General features: G+C 51.6%; 1 protein-coding gene across 1 annotated transcript in view; it reads right to left on the bottom strand.

Annotated features, from left to right (window-relative positions):
* The window catches only part of ABCA13 (ATP binding cassette subfamily A member 13), a 322,891-nt gene that overhangs the window by 143,433 nt on the left and 165,908 nt on the right, over window positions 1–13,550 (bottom strand). Inside the window, exon 43 of the mRNA XM_046020270.1 lies at window positions 1,958–2,051. Coding sequence (XP_045876226.1) covers window positions 1,958–2,051 — 94 coding nt within the window. The remainder of the gene's footprint in view (window positions 1–1,957; window positions 2,052–13,550) is intronic.

The raw sequence follows: 13,550 nt of genomic DNA, 5'->3' as shown, positions 1-13,550 counted from the left end.
TCTACCAAACATTTAAAAAATGAATTCTTCACAAACACTTGCAAAAAATATAAGAGAAGGAAATACTTCTCAGTTCATTTTTGGGATGAGTTTTACCATAATAGCAATGCCAGACAAAGACATCAACAGAAAAATAAAACCAACAGAATTATAGGCCAATACTTGTTACAAATGTAGACGCAAAAACCTCAACAAAATACTAACAAATTCAATCCATCAATCTATTAAAAGAATTACGTACTATGAAACCAAGTGGAACTTGTCTAAATTGGCAAATGGAATGCTGCTTTAACATCTAAAAATCAATTCTTCTAATATATCATGTCAATAAAGAAGGCCGAAAAACCACACAATCATCTCAACAGATGCAGAAAAGGCATTTGGCAATTCTCACCATTCTCGCATGATAAAACCACTCCTCAAACCGAAATAAATAGGAACATCCACAACTTCATAAAAGGCGTCTATAAAAAAACCCACAGTTCACATCACACTTATTACAATTTCATCATAAAAGACTCTTGCAACTCCAGAAATCAAATTAGCCCAATCTTAAAAATGGATAAAAGATACAAAGAGACATTTCTCCCAAGAAGATGTGCAAACACCAGCTTGTGAAAGGAAAGTCGACATCCTTAGCCATAAGGAGAGCGCAAGCCAGCACCCCACCCCCACGGAGCTGTCTGCGGTCCAGAGCACAGGTGATCACAAGAGCTGGTATGCGAGGACAGACACAGGAGGCGCGCCCTGCTAGGGGCATGTCAAGTGTGTAGCCCCTGGAGAGAACAGTGTGGCAGCCCATCCATGATACGGGTAAACATACGATCCAGCAATAACACTCCTTGGCACCTACCCACCCAAAAATATATGCCCACAAAAGGCTTGCACACAGGGGTGTCTGGATGGCTCAGTCAGTTAAGTGACCGTCTCTTGATTTCGGCTCAGGTCATGATCTCAGTCCTGGGACTGAGCCCCGCATCAGGCTCCCTGCTTAGCGGGGACCCTGCTTCTCCCTCTCCCTCTGCCCCCTGCCCCTCCACCCCTCCGCTTGTGTGCACGCTCTCTCTCTCTGTCAAATAAACAGATAAATAACTTTTTTAAAAAAATTTAAAAACACAATGAGAAACCTGCAAACCAGTTACAATGCTTAAAATAGCATTGTTTTGGGTTGTTTTGTTTTGTTTTGTTTTTTGAACCCGGGAGTACCAAGCTCTAGGGGACACGGGGCACACGGACCTGTCACATGCTGCTGGGGAGTGTGTGACATGGCTCACCTCTAACACAACGCCCCTAATGTATGTAATTTTTGTTGTTTCTCCCTGGCCCTGGGTGGCTGGTGGACTGGAGTCCCCCATGGAGGACATGTGTCCCGCTGCCTGCCCGCCTACAGAGCCCAGCTCAGCACTCCGGGGCACGTTACTGCTCACAAGCAGCCCTGGATTCGTTGGAACTGCAGCCACACATCGAGAAACCAAACCCGGAGTCAGTCCGGTCTTCTGTGTCCATGAACGCGCTTGCCAGGAGACCTGGCCCTCAGCACCTCGGTCCGCACGGAGCTCCAGTATGGACAGAAGCTCCAGGAAGGCGAGGCTCACACCGGGAGTTTTTTCCATGTAAACCCACCCCGGCAACGTGCCCGCACATCCTAGGCACCCTGAGAATGCAGGCTGGATTGGTTGGATTTGGGGGACGGAGGGAGGAAAGACGCACGCTTTTCTGGACTGATTTTGCACGCTAAGAAATTGTTAATGTAATACACTGGGTTCTAAAGAAGAGAGAAAGCTGCACACGAAACCCACCATTGTTTTACACATGGTAGGACGAAACCTTCAGCTTTCTGCCCCTGAACGGCACCCTGTCTCTCTGGTCACACTCTCCAGGCCTTTCTATCAGACCTTCACATGAGGGCACTGACGTTCTCCCCGCAGCAGAAATGCAAACAATTCCACGCACTTACAGTAGCCAGGAGCACGCTCTGAAGGCTTCTGGTCCTGCGGCTCCAACTCGGCCCCCGGCTGCTTCTTGGAACCTTGCAAAAGCATCAGGAACACCTTTTGGAACATTAAAAAGAGAGCTTCATATTACTCACACTCACTTCCACAACACGTTGCTTTTCCTGGCTTTAGTCACCCGACAAGGTCGTGATGACAATATACCCCACACTCACACACACATTGTTCGCTTTTCATTGTGCTGGCCTGCCGTCAAGGCCACCCAGGCTGTGGCAAACTGATCGTAAGGCTGCTCCCAGGGCACAGAGGAGGGAAGCTGACTGTGGACCTCAGGGCACTTACAGGCAGAGGCCAGTCCAACCCAAAGGCAGGAGAAGGCAGAGCACCACAGGTTCCGAGAGTGTGTGCCCAGCACAACGTGAGTTTGGGGCTGGCTGCACCAGCGTCCTAGACACTGGGTGACCCAGCTTATTCAGCATGCGGGATGCCATGCGTGAGAACCTCCACCGGATGTGTCTTTTCCATGGGGTGCCATGTCGCCCAAAGCAGTCTGTTTAAGTAATGGCTTGAGGTCCCTATTCAGTTGGTGCTGGAAACCCAAGTCCAAGCTTCAGTGTGTTCAGATCCGAGGACTGGGCCCACATCAGTGAGAGCAGGGAGATGCCATCTGAGCCAGGACTCCTATCCAAGCCCCAGAGCCACACCTGGAGTTTCGACAGGGTCCTTGGAGGCGTGAGAGAGTGTCCCTCACATGACCTCGATAGGTGTGAGTGAGAGGCGGGCATTTCCTGCATGAAAATCCTGCAGCGACCACCACTGTGGGCAAGGCTAGGGTGCAGGCTTGAGTGCGAGGCTCCTCATGGCAGGTGAGTCCAGCTCCGCACCCGCGGGCTGGGGACCAGCACCCAGAGCGTCACCTGCACGGTCTCCGGAGAAGGGGTGGCGACGACCAGTGGCTGAGGTTCAGCGGATGACGGCCGGCACCCAGCCTGTGCTGTGGTGTCTGTAAACAGCACCCCCTCTGATTGGGCCAATCGCTTATTTGAGGAAATAAGTACAAGGCATTGACTGTCCCTGGGTGCCCGGAGGAGCCTCCAGCCCGCAGGGAAGATGGGGAGAGGGCAACGGAGAGAAGAAGCAAGCGAGTAGGGCTGCAGGGAGAGACACATACCCCGTTTGGGACAGAATCCTGCTGACAGAGATCCCAAGTCCTGCCCCGCTCAAGGGCCAGGAGGTTTCATGAGATCTGGTGTGCTCACTTGTATTCGTAAGATAACCCCGCGGATTCCCAATAAGACCCCAAGGAAAAGAGGCAAGCCTCAAGGCCATGACGGGAACCACCACCACCAATAATAATAATAATACTGATTAATAATTAATCGCAGCACGGTGCCAGGGTGCCCCTGGGGAAAGCGATTCTGCCTCTCTGACTCAGTTTCCCCTTAAGATAAATGCTAATAATAAGACACAGGACAGAACTGTGGCAAGCAGGGAGTGCGTTTCAGACAGAGTGGAAAGAACATGCTCGCCCAAGGGAAGCTCCTGACGCCTGGTCCTGGGAGGAGGAGAAGTACAAAGTGACAAGCCCATGGTTGCTACCCCAATTAATTCATAGCCCAACAAGTGACACCAAGACTGTTACCCCCACTTGCGAGGAGGGCCCTGAAGACTCGCATGAGAAGTGTTCAGCCAGGGCATTTATAAAGATTTTTATTTCGGGTGACAGCATGTTTCAGTTGGTGGAGCATCTGACTTGATTTCGGCTCAGGTCACCATGTCTAGATCGTGGGATCGAGCCATGCATCGACCTTAGTGCTGAGCATTGAGTCTGCTTGAGTTTCTCCCTCTCTGTATGCCCCTCCCCTGCTCACCTTTGCTCTCTCTCCCAACAAATAAAAAAATCTTTTAAAAAACGGGCAGCGGACCCAAATAGACACGCAGACAGACAATAGACACATGAAAACACGCTCACCATCTCTCAGCGTCAGGAAAATGCAAAGCAAACCCACGACGGGAAACCACTTGACAGTCAGGATGGCTGTCATCCAAATGACAAGAAATAACAGGTGCCGGCGAGGATGTGGGGAAGAGGGAGCCCTCGTGCACTGCGGGTGGGAATGCAGACCAGTGCAGACACTCAGGAAAACGGTGCAGAGGGGCCTCAAGCAATGAAAAACAGAATTACCCTATGACCCAGCAATTCCACATCTGGGTGTTGATCCAGCAGAAACGAAAACACCAAATTGAAGAGACAGCCACTCCCCGTGTTTCAGCAGCCAAGACGCAGAGTGAGCCAGAGAGCTGGGGTCTGTCCATGGATGAGCGCATACAGAAGAGGTGGTATATATGTGTACGCACACACACACATGCACACGCACACACGCGTGCACATACATGCACACACACAATGGAATATTATGCAACCATAAAAAGGAAGGGACTTCTGTCATTTGCAACAATGTGGATAAACCACGTGGAGCATTGTGCTAAGTGAGATAAGTCAGACGGAGAAGGAAAAATACCCAATGATCTCACCTATAGGTGGAACACTAAAAAGAAGAAAAGAAGGAAAGAAACAGAGAACAGACCCATTGATTGCTGGGGAAGCGCAGGGGCCGACCTGGGTCCAGGGGGTCAAAAGCTACAAACGTGCAGTTTTAAGCCAGTCCCGGGCAGCTGGTGCACGGTGTGACTCTGGGTGGCAGCACCGGGCTTTGCAGCTGAACGCTGCCGAGAGAGTCGGTTATAGAAGCTCTTTCCGGAAGAGCAAGAACCATGGGAGGGGAGGCACATGGAGGGACCATGGGAGGTGAGCACGTGGGCGGGGTTGCCGACTGCCATCCGGACAACACAGGCACACAGTAAATCATTACATCGCACGCCCTAACCGCGCACCACAGCGCATGTCAATAAACCGGGGGTAAGAAACGAAATCTCAAGGATACTGGCTGGTGTGGAAATGACTTTTAATGCAGCAGGAGCATGATTGACAGGCCCAGCCTGTGGCACTTCCGCTCTTTGTTCTCAAGGAGCGGCACGTGCGAACATTCTGGAATCTTTGTCTGGGGGCTGATGCGTTCCCAGTCGAGGAGCGCTGTGAGGTGTGAGCCCTGACGGCAGCCCGAGGTCAGCTCCACGCGGAGTATGCCGTCAATCCCTCAGGCCGGAGGCCAGGCCACCCCCTCGTCACATCTCTCAGCCCCTGGACTCGAGCTGCACTAAAGTGTCAGTTTGACGGACTGCGTCCGGGAGATGCGCAGCGCTGGTGGCATCCGTGAGCCAGCCCATTCTGCAGGACAGGGACGGCATCCTCCCACGGATGCGGGCGCGGGAAGAATTCCCAAACTTCAGCCACAGCCTGACCTCGGCTGTGTGTTTTATCAGTTCCCCAGAAGAAAGTCTTCTAAGATGATAAAACCCGTGGAGAGAGCTCCGATGCTAATAACCGTGAGGGTCACTGGCCCGTCGGGGCAGATCTGTCCCCCGACGTGGCTCACAAAGCACGCAGCGGGATTTTGTCAATTTGGAGGCTCTCGTATCCGTTCCCGACAGCTGTTGTAACAAATGACCACAAACACGGGGTCTTCAAGCAGCGCCGATTTATCATCGATAGCTCTGGAAGTCAAAGTCTATGGTGGACGTCCTGGGCTAGTTCATTCTGTGCACCCCGAGAGGGAATGTACCTCTTGCCTTTCGCAGGTCCTGGTGGCGCCTACAGGCTCTGTTGCCCATGCTCCGGGCCCTGCACTCCACGCTCAAAGCTCATCACCCCAATCCCGGCCTCAGCGAAGACATCACCTCCCACCGTCTGACCTTCCTGTGTCCTTCCGACAGGCATGCTTCTGATGACATTGCCCCACACAGGATGACCTTCATCTTCCCGGCACGAGATCTGCGTAGCTGATGAGCTCTGGTCTGGGGATTAAGGACACAGACACTCGGGGCCATCATCCGTCCCAGCACCAGACCCCACACCTCCCGTGCAACTCCGAAACAGGGACCCATGGCCCCTGGAGGGGAGGGACTAGGTTCCAAAGGCGGGTCTTTGAGCGGAGGTGCTCTAGCAGCTTCTGGAGACCGACCACGTGCAGGTGGATGGAGCAAACAAGGAGAGACCCTAGAAATGGAAGGCGTGTGTGTCCCGGTCAGAGAGCGAGGGACATATACGAAGAGGCGACGCTGGATGAACCCAGTGTGACTGGCTGGGCCTTGGTGGGGCCGCAAGGAGGTGAACTCCTGGTTTTCAACGTGTGGAGACAAAAGAGCCGCGCACAGGGACTCCCCAGCTGCAGCCAAGACGGGAGCAGGGAGCAGTGGCGCCCCACGGTCAGGCCTGCACCTGACAATCAGGCCCCCTTGCAGGTGCGGGAGTGCACCCCGTGTGCCCAGGCACCCCCTTACGGCAGAGAGCAAGAAGACATGCATATGTCATGGAGACATGTTAAAGATGCAAAACCAGCTTGGCTACATCCAGTAGGATTCCAGCATCCAAGTGAATAGGATCGCGGTAAATCATGGCTCGGTGCATACAGTAAGAAGGCATGACTCCTTATGTATACAGACAAATAAATGGGGTGAAGAGAGTGTGCTCCGTTTCTGTGTAATGCCGACCAAGAAATGCAGAAGGAGTCACAGAATGAGAGGATGCACCAGCCGGCAAATGTCAGGGTCCTAATGCACTCAGGCCGGGGACGGGGCAGGGGACCTCAACTAGCACCATGAGGAATGGGAACTGAATGAGTCTCAAGGTGCATGCTCAAGAAACAATGAGAAATGAAGAGAAAAGGAAAATTAACTGCAGAGTGGAAACGCCTGGCAGGTGCCGTGGACCTGGCTGAGCCACGTTCACGCCGCCCCACGGAGCAGACCGCCTCGCGCATTTCAGGCAGTCAGAAGCAAGAAGCCACCACACCACTGCTGTCACGGGGCAGCCCCCACACGCAGAACCTGGTCTGTGAGAGGACGAACCCGCGTGGGGGCTCACGGTGCAGAATGGCTGTTCTGGAATCTGTAGAGACACTGAGGTCACCAACCTCCTGGAAACAGGCATTCTTGCAGAGTGACAGAGAGTAAGGAGACACCTGATGCGCCTCGGTCGTGACCCCAGATCCGATGCTTCTGCTCCTCGGGACACGAGAGGCACAATCGGAACAGGAAGGCAAAGACTCTACAGAAATCCTCAGTTCCTAGAAATCGCCGTCCCCCCCGTGGGATGCGGGCATCTGAGCTCATGCACCCGAGGGACTGACATCCAGAACTTTCTTGACGGAGGCACAAAGGGAACCCACTACACAGGACGTACCAGGCTGGATGGGAAGAAATGGCCCATCTCACACAGGCAGGCTCTGCTGTCTAGATTCCTGAACACGTCACAATTATTAAAAATGTACTTCAATGTTTATAATTGGGGAGGCTCTGGATAATTGGGGTGGGCAGGAGACACCTGGGAAATCTTTGTACCTTCTCCTCTGTATTGCAGTGAACCTAAAACTGCTCTAAAAACTAGTCTGTGTGTGTGTGTGTGTGTGTGTACCACTAAAAATCTAAAATTCACTCCATTTGCGTGACATCGGAAGATCCTGCCCTAGCTTCAGAGCTGGCTCTGCATGTACTTCTGGTGCACAGCGGGCGGGCGGGCGGGGGGCTCCAGATCTCCCTGGCCCCCCAACCACACCAAGGAAGGTTTGCTCCATGCACTGGGACACACATGGTGACCACACCATCAGGTTTTTACGTCTCAGCCTCCCTAGCTTGGGAGCCCCTCTAGGGGCCCTGAATCACAAGGACATTTACTGGGGTTTAAAAAGAAACCCGCACTCTAGCTGCAGAAGCAGGGGTGTCCCCGGCAGGCTCTGTGCACCTGCTCAGCGTCATCAGGAAGCACACGGGGGGACAAAGGGGGAGCACGGGCCACGTGCCCACAGCTATGCTCACTGCAGATCGATCAGAGACACAAGACAAGAAAGTCGATCCTGGCCCGGTGTAAAAAGACAAAACTGACTGAGATAGATACTTTATAGACTCCATCAAACAAAAGAAAGCTTTTAAATGGCTTAATCATGTTTCAATTTAAGATACCTTTGTCAAAGAAGTCTGAGGACTCTAATATTAGATTTTGTTAAGTCTTTATTTCACATCTTTGTTTATGGTTGCCCTTAAGATGGAGAGCGTCTTTCTGAGCGTCTGCGCATGCACGAGAGAAAAGCAAGCTACGTGAGCGTGGACCAACCTGCACCTGCTCAGTATCTCTCACGCATAAAGCATGTAGGGAACGTAGCAGGTAGGGATGACCTCGAGAAATGGAGAAGCACATTGGAAATCTCCCAAGTGGTTAGCAGGAGGTTCTTCGCTTCTTATTGGGCTTGTTTTGGGGTGATTAGCACCAAGGACAAGGGATGGGGGAATCTGGAGAAAAAAAAGAAAAAGCAGGTTGCCGAGAAGCAAGTTGAAGGGAGGGATTATTCCCTGAAGAAGGAGTGAGGACGGAATCTCTCCATATTTTGTCGGTGCTGATGGTCCCACGACCCCACGCCTCTGCTAAAATCTACGGAGTGGATTTGACGGTACCACAATTACATCAATAAAGGATTTTTTTTAAAGGGGACAAAGACAAGGATGATTAAGAAATTTACCAAAGGCACATCAATGGATATAAGTAAGAATATTTTGGAGAAGAAAGGCAAATACAAATAAGAAATAGGGATATTTAAGGAATTAGCATCAAAAGAATTTCCAGGGGGCACCTGACCAGTTCAATAGGTAGAGCCTGTGACTCCTGATCTCAAGGTTGTGAGTTCAAGCCCCCCACTGGGTGTAGAGATGACTTAAAAATAAAATCTTTTTTAAAAAAGAATTTTCAGGACGCCTCAGTGACTCAGTCGGCGAAGCATCTGCCTTCAGCTCAGGTCATGATCCCAGGGTCCTGGGATGCAATCCCACATCGGGCTCTGGGCTTGGCAAAGAGTCTGCTTTCCCTCTGCCCCTCCCCACCCCCGTCATGATACCACGTGCACACGCTCACTTTCTCTCTCTTTCTGGCAAAAATAAATAAATAAAATCTAAACAACAGCAACAGAAGAATTTTCAGAACTTACGCCATGATGACGCATTGCCATAATATTAAAAATCTAGAAGGACTAAAATACAGAAATGCTTAATTTCTGAATATACCAGCTCACGTGTGTTCTGGATTAGAATAGCAGTACTCGAGTGACACTGAGAAGTCCTCATGTTTGCCTGATTCCTTGCTGTTTGTGATCTGTCTCAGAATTATCGTGTTATCAGATCCCAACAGACACAGTGTGGGAAAGTTAGGAGGAATTTCTACGTCCTCGATGAGAAAGAGTGGTACTGCAGCCCAAGGGACCGTCTGGCTTCACCCTGACTGTAGTGACCAGATCTCAGCCCACCCACACCTGGGCCGCTCCCCCAGCCCCGGCGGCCCCCACGGCACTCAGCACCTGCAGGAGGACCTCGATGCTGGAAACCTCGAGGCAGGTGGCCGTTGGAAGAGTGGTTATGGGAAAAATTGACACGACTTAAGATCAATATCTTAGCTGGGCAGCTCCTATTAAACAGTGGCATATGCAGAAACATTTCGAATCAGACTGAAGATCATGATCCTGGTCGCCCAGCACATGGATCCTCTCTCCAGGGACGAGGAGGTCCCCACACAAAGCCAGCTCCTAGACCCAGAGCTGCCCACAGGCACAGAGGACCCAGGGGAGCCCCCATCTGGAAGGATGCAGGAGCACCAGCCAGCACCAGCCAGCACCACCCAGCCCCCGGACCCTTCCAGGATAGCTCCTGGACATTTCGTGGCATCCCTTCAGGCTTCACCAGGAGCCTGTCCCATCAGCCTCACCTGTGGCTCCTGGTGGCTCCCAGGGACACACTCAGCCAATGGTTTGGAGTTAGGATTCCAACACAGGGGCTCTGCCCCTGGGCACCGGGACCCCTGGATTCAGCCAGAACCCCTGAAGCCTGCCCTGCGGGGTAGTTATCACCACTCTGCAACCACAAAGTGGTTGGAACCACAAAGTGGAATAGCAACCACAAAGCCCTCAGTTTCTGCTTCCACTAACCCTGTCAGAAACTAAGAATTCCTGATGTTGAAGATGTGGGTGACCTCTGGTGTCCTGCATCAGCCAGGCTGGCCACGGTCGACCCTGACAGAGGTCACCTCACTGGCCCTCAGGCTCAGCAACAGCAGCTTTCTGTGGCCCCTGTGAGTCAATGTCGCATTGCTTTGTCTGGCTTTTACTAAAATAACACTTATAAAGGAGACGAGTGGCTTAAAAAGATTCTGACAGATAAAAGGAGCGATGCAAGCATCCAAAAATGAGTAGAAGGCAGAGCTGACACCTTTCCTGGCCCAGAAGTTTCTTTGATTTAATCCAAGACTGTGGCTGGAAATCCAACCAGACCTGATCATTTGGCAGAAAGGAAGGAGGGAGTGTGGGTGAGAGGGAGGGAGGGGAAGAAGGCAAGGAGGGAGGAAGGGTGGGGTGGGGAAGAGAGACAAAGGGGTGAGGGGAGGAAAGGAGGGATGAGAGGAGGAAAGGAGGGATGAGAGGAGGAAGGAGAGAGGGAGGGAGGTGAGAGGGGAGTGAGGGGTGAGAAGAAGGGAGGGCTAAGAGGAAGAGGTAGGAAGGGGACAGGAGAAGGGGTGTGAAGAGAGGAAGGGAGGGATAAGATGCGGGGAGGGAGGGGTGAAGGGATGAGTGGTAAGAAGGAGGAAGGGGAGAGAGGGAGGGGTAAGGGGAAGGAGGGAAGAGAGGAAGAGGGAGGGGTGAGGGGAGAGTAGAAGGGAAGAGAGGGAGGGAGAAATAAGAGGGAGATGGAGGGGTGAGGGGAAGAGGGAGCAAGGGAGGGAAGAAGGAGGGAGGGAAAAAATACTAAGAATATGTAGGTATCTTATATACACTGTAATTATTAATATGCCTCTCCATAACCATACATTTTGCCCTGAATTATCGATTGCATAATGGTTAACAAAGGATTTAAACACTAAGCATCCACGCGGAACACAAAGATCCCCTCACCATTTCTGACTGTGCTTAAATTCATGCTTCATTCACACACCAGTGAAGCCCAGCACGCCACAAAATTTCGCTCCACCTAAGGACAACTACCGCAAGGACTCCTCAGCTTGCCTACTTCGTCAACAACAGAGAAGATGTCGCGTCCATGGAGCGCACACTCGTTCTTCCTGCCACGCATGTGTGTTGGTGAGCAAGCAAGTGTAATACACAGGAGGTGAACGCTCGTTATTTTATCAATAAGTGTATTTGGTCCAAATTGTCCCCTATCCCCTCAGGCAGCCCTGCCCTCTTCTCGGGTAGTGAACCACATAGGCCGTGGGCGCACTCAGCCGGTGCAAGCACGTGCAGAACCAGGAGCGCCTGCAGACACGGACAGATGCCTCCACGCAATGAGTCTGGGCTTCACCGGCAACAACCTCGCCTCACAGTACAAAGGAAATTATTTTCTATATATCTCCCCTTTCTCATGCACAGCTGACGTCTTCCTTTCCTATTTTACTAAGAAAATAAAAGCAATTAGAAAAGACCAAAAAAAAATTTATTTCTTTTTCCTTTTCAAATAACCCAAATTGGCAATATAGCTCTCAAAGTCGGCGTCTCTCTGTCTGCATGGAAATGGTGATTCCCGAGTCCCTGCTCATCACGGTTGCTAGCTGGCTGGTACAGCAGCTGGCTTGTCATCCAGGGTCCAAAAGATGGTGACACCCGGGGTGTGGCATCGCCCCGTCTGAGCCCCCGATTACTGAGCTGCCTTATGGTGCTTTGCACTCACGTCCGTGGGGCACACAAGATGCGCCCTGCCTCACCCCATCAGGGGACAGGGGCTTGGGAAACTCCCCCGCCTCCTGTTCCACGGAGGCCCTGGTGTCTGCCCCAAGTCCCAGCAAAAGATGCAACTTTGCTCCACTGGCACTCCACAGCCAGGACGACGATTTCACACCCCGTGTTTCCTCGGGCAGGAAGAACCTTTACCATTTCTGGCAGGCTCGTTGCCAACATTAGAATATATTATGTGTTATTGTCAGCGCACGGAATCACCAAGTAAACCATTCTAATTACTTTGTTTCAAAGATCAAAAACCCAGGGCTCTCGTGAGTTGAGTGATTTATCCAAGGCCCTAGGCATTGGAAGGGAGACGGATTTGGATTAGCACTGGCTGGGGCAGTGCTCATGTCTTTTCCACTCTGATGCTCTCTCCCAGAAGCTGGACATAACTTTAGAAGTGTCCTGCTCGCGGTTCATTCAGAAAGTATTTATTAGACAAATGCTGGTGTGGAGCATCGCGCTAGGTGCCAGGGGGTGCAGGAGAGCCAAACAGACATACAGCACCTCCTGCAGAGTCATGGGCGCGTTCGGGGACCCTAACTCATTGCCGCCGATGAGCTGTGGATTTAGGGTAAAGAAGACAGCCCCTCTGAGCCTCACCCTTAATATGGGAAAAATAACAAGGGACAGTGTTTGCATTTAAATAGTTTGGAATATAGCAGATCTTGTTATGTTTTACAACCTTTCACGACCACTTTATTCCAGACCAAAGCTGCCATGGGCAGCGTCTACTTGGAACGATGCTGATTTGCACACACATGGCTGTTTCTCCTCTCACGAGGCTAACCCAGGGATGCGCCTCCAGCCCCCGAATCTGTCCAAATACAGCCCAAAGTTCAGACTCTGACACTCTGAAAGTCGTGATATTTTAATTCTCATGGAAGGTTTCTAATACTCTTTCAGATTCTGTGCCAACTACGAATTACAAAGCTCACCGCCCCTGGAACTAGTCTAGACTCATAAAGAGACGGGGTCTAAGATCCCTTCCAGATCGTTAAATCTTAGTCTATGTTACTGGATCTTTATGTTTTGTTTAGAGAGAAAGAGAGAGAGAGAGAGTTCGGGTAAGGGGGACAGAGAGAGAGAGAGAGAGAAAGTCCTAAGCAGGCTCCACAATGCGCCTGGAGTCCAACACAGGCCTCGATCCCACGACCCTGAGATCACGACCTGAGCTAAAATCAAGAATCCGACTCTTGGGGCACCTGGGTGGCTCAGTGGGTTAAAGCCTCTGCTCAGGTCATTATCTCAGGGTCCTGGGATCCAGCCCCGCATCGGGCTCTCTGCTCAGTGGGGAGCCTGCTTCCTCCTCTCTCTCTGCCTGTCTCTCTGCCAACTTGTGATCTCTGTCTGTCAAATAAATAAATAAATAAATCTTTAAAAAAAAAAAAAGAATCAGACTCTTAACCCACTGAGCCACCCAGGCGCCCCAGCATCACTGGATTTTTATTCTAAATCTGCAGCACTTTCTATAATAACAATATAAAGTTAGAACTTGACTCAAGCTCGGCCGACCCCAAGGCCTCCAAACAAGGTTTGCCTTTGGTTCAGTTACACCCATGGCCACTCCTCCCGGAGGGAATGCCCAGCCCTGCCTCCCACTGGCCGCAGGCTGCCTAGAAACCGCACCGAGACGGGGAGGTCACCCGGCTCAGTCCCAAGGGACAGGGAAGTGGAACGGAGGGGTGGTGTGGGGCTCGCGAAGAGCCAGAGGAGTTCACAAGCTTGACCT

The sequence above is a fragment of the Meles meles genome, chromosome 10 (assembly GCF_922984935.1).
Source record: "Meles meles chromosome 10, mMelMel3.1 paternal haplotype, whole genome shotgun sequence".
NCBI lineage: Eukaryota > Metazoa > Chordata > Mammalia > Carnivora > Mustelidae > Meles > Meles meles.
This window is presented reverse-complemented; position numbering and strand designations above follow the sequence as displayed.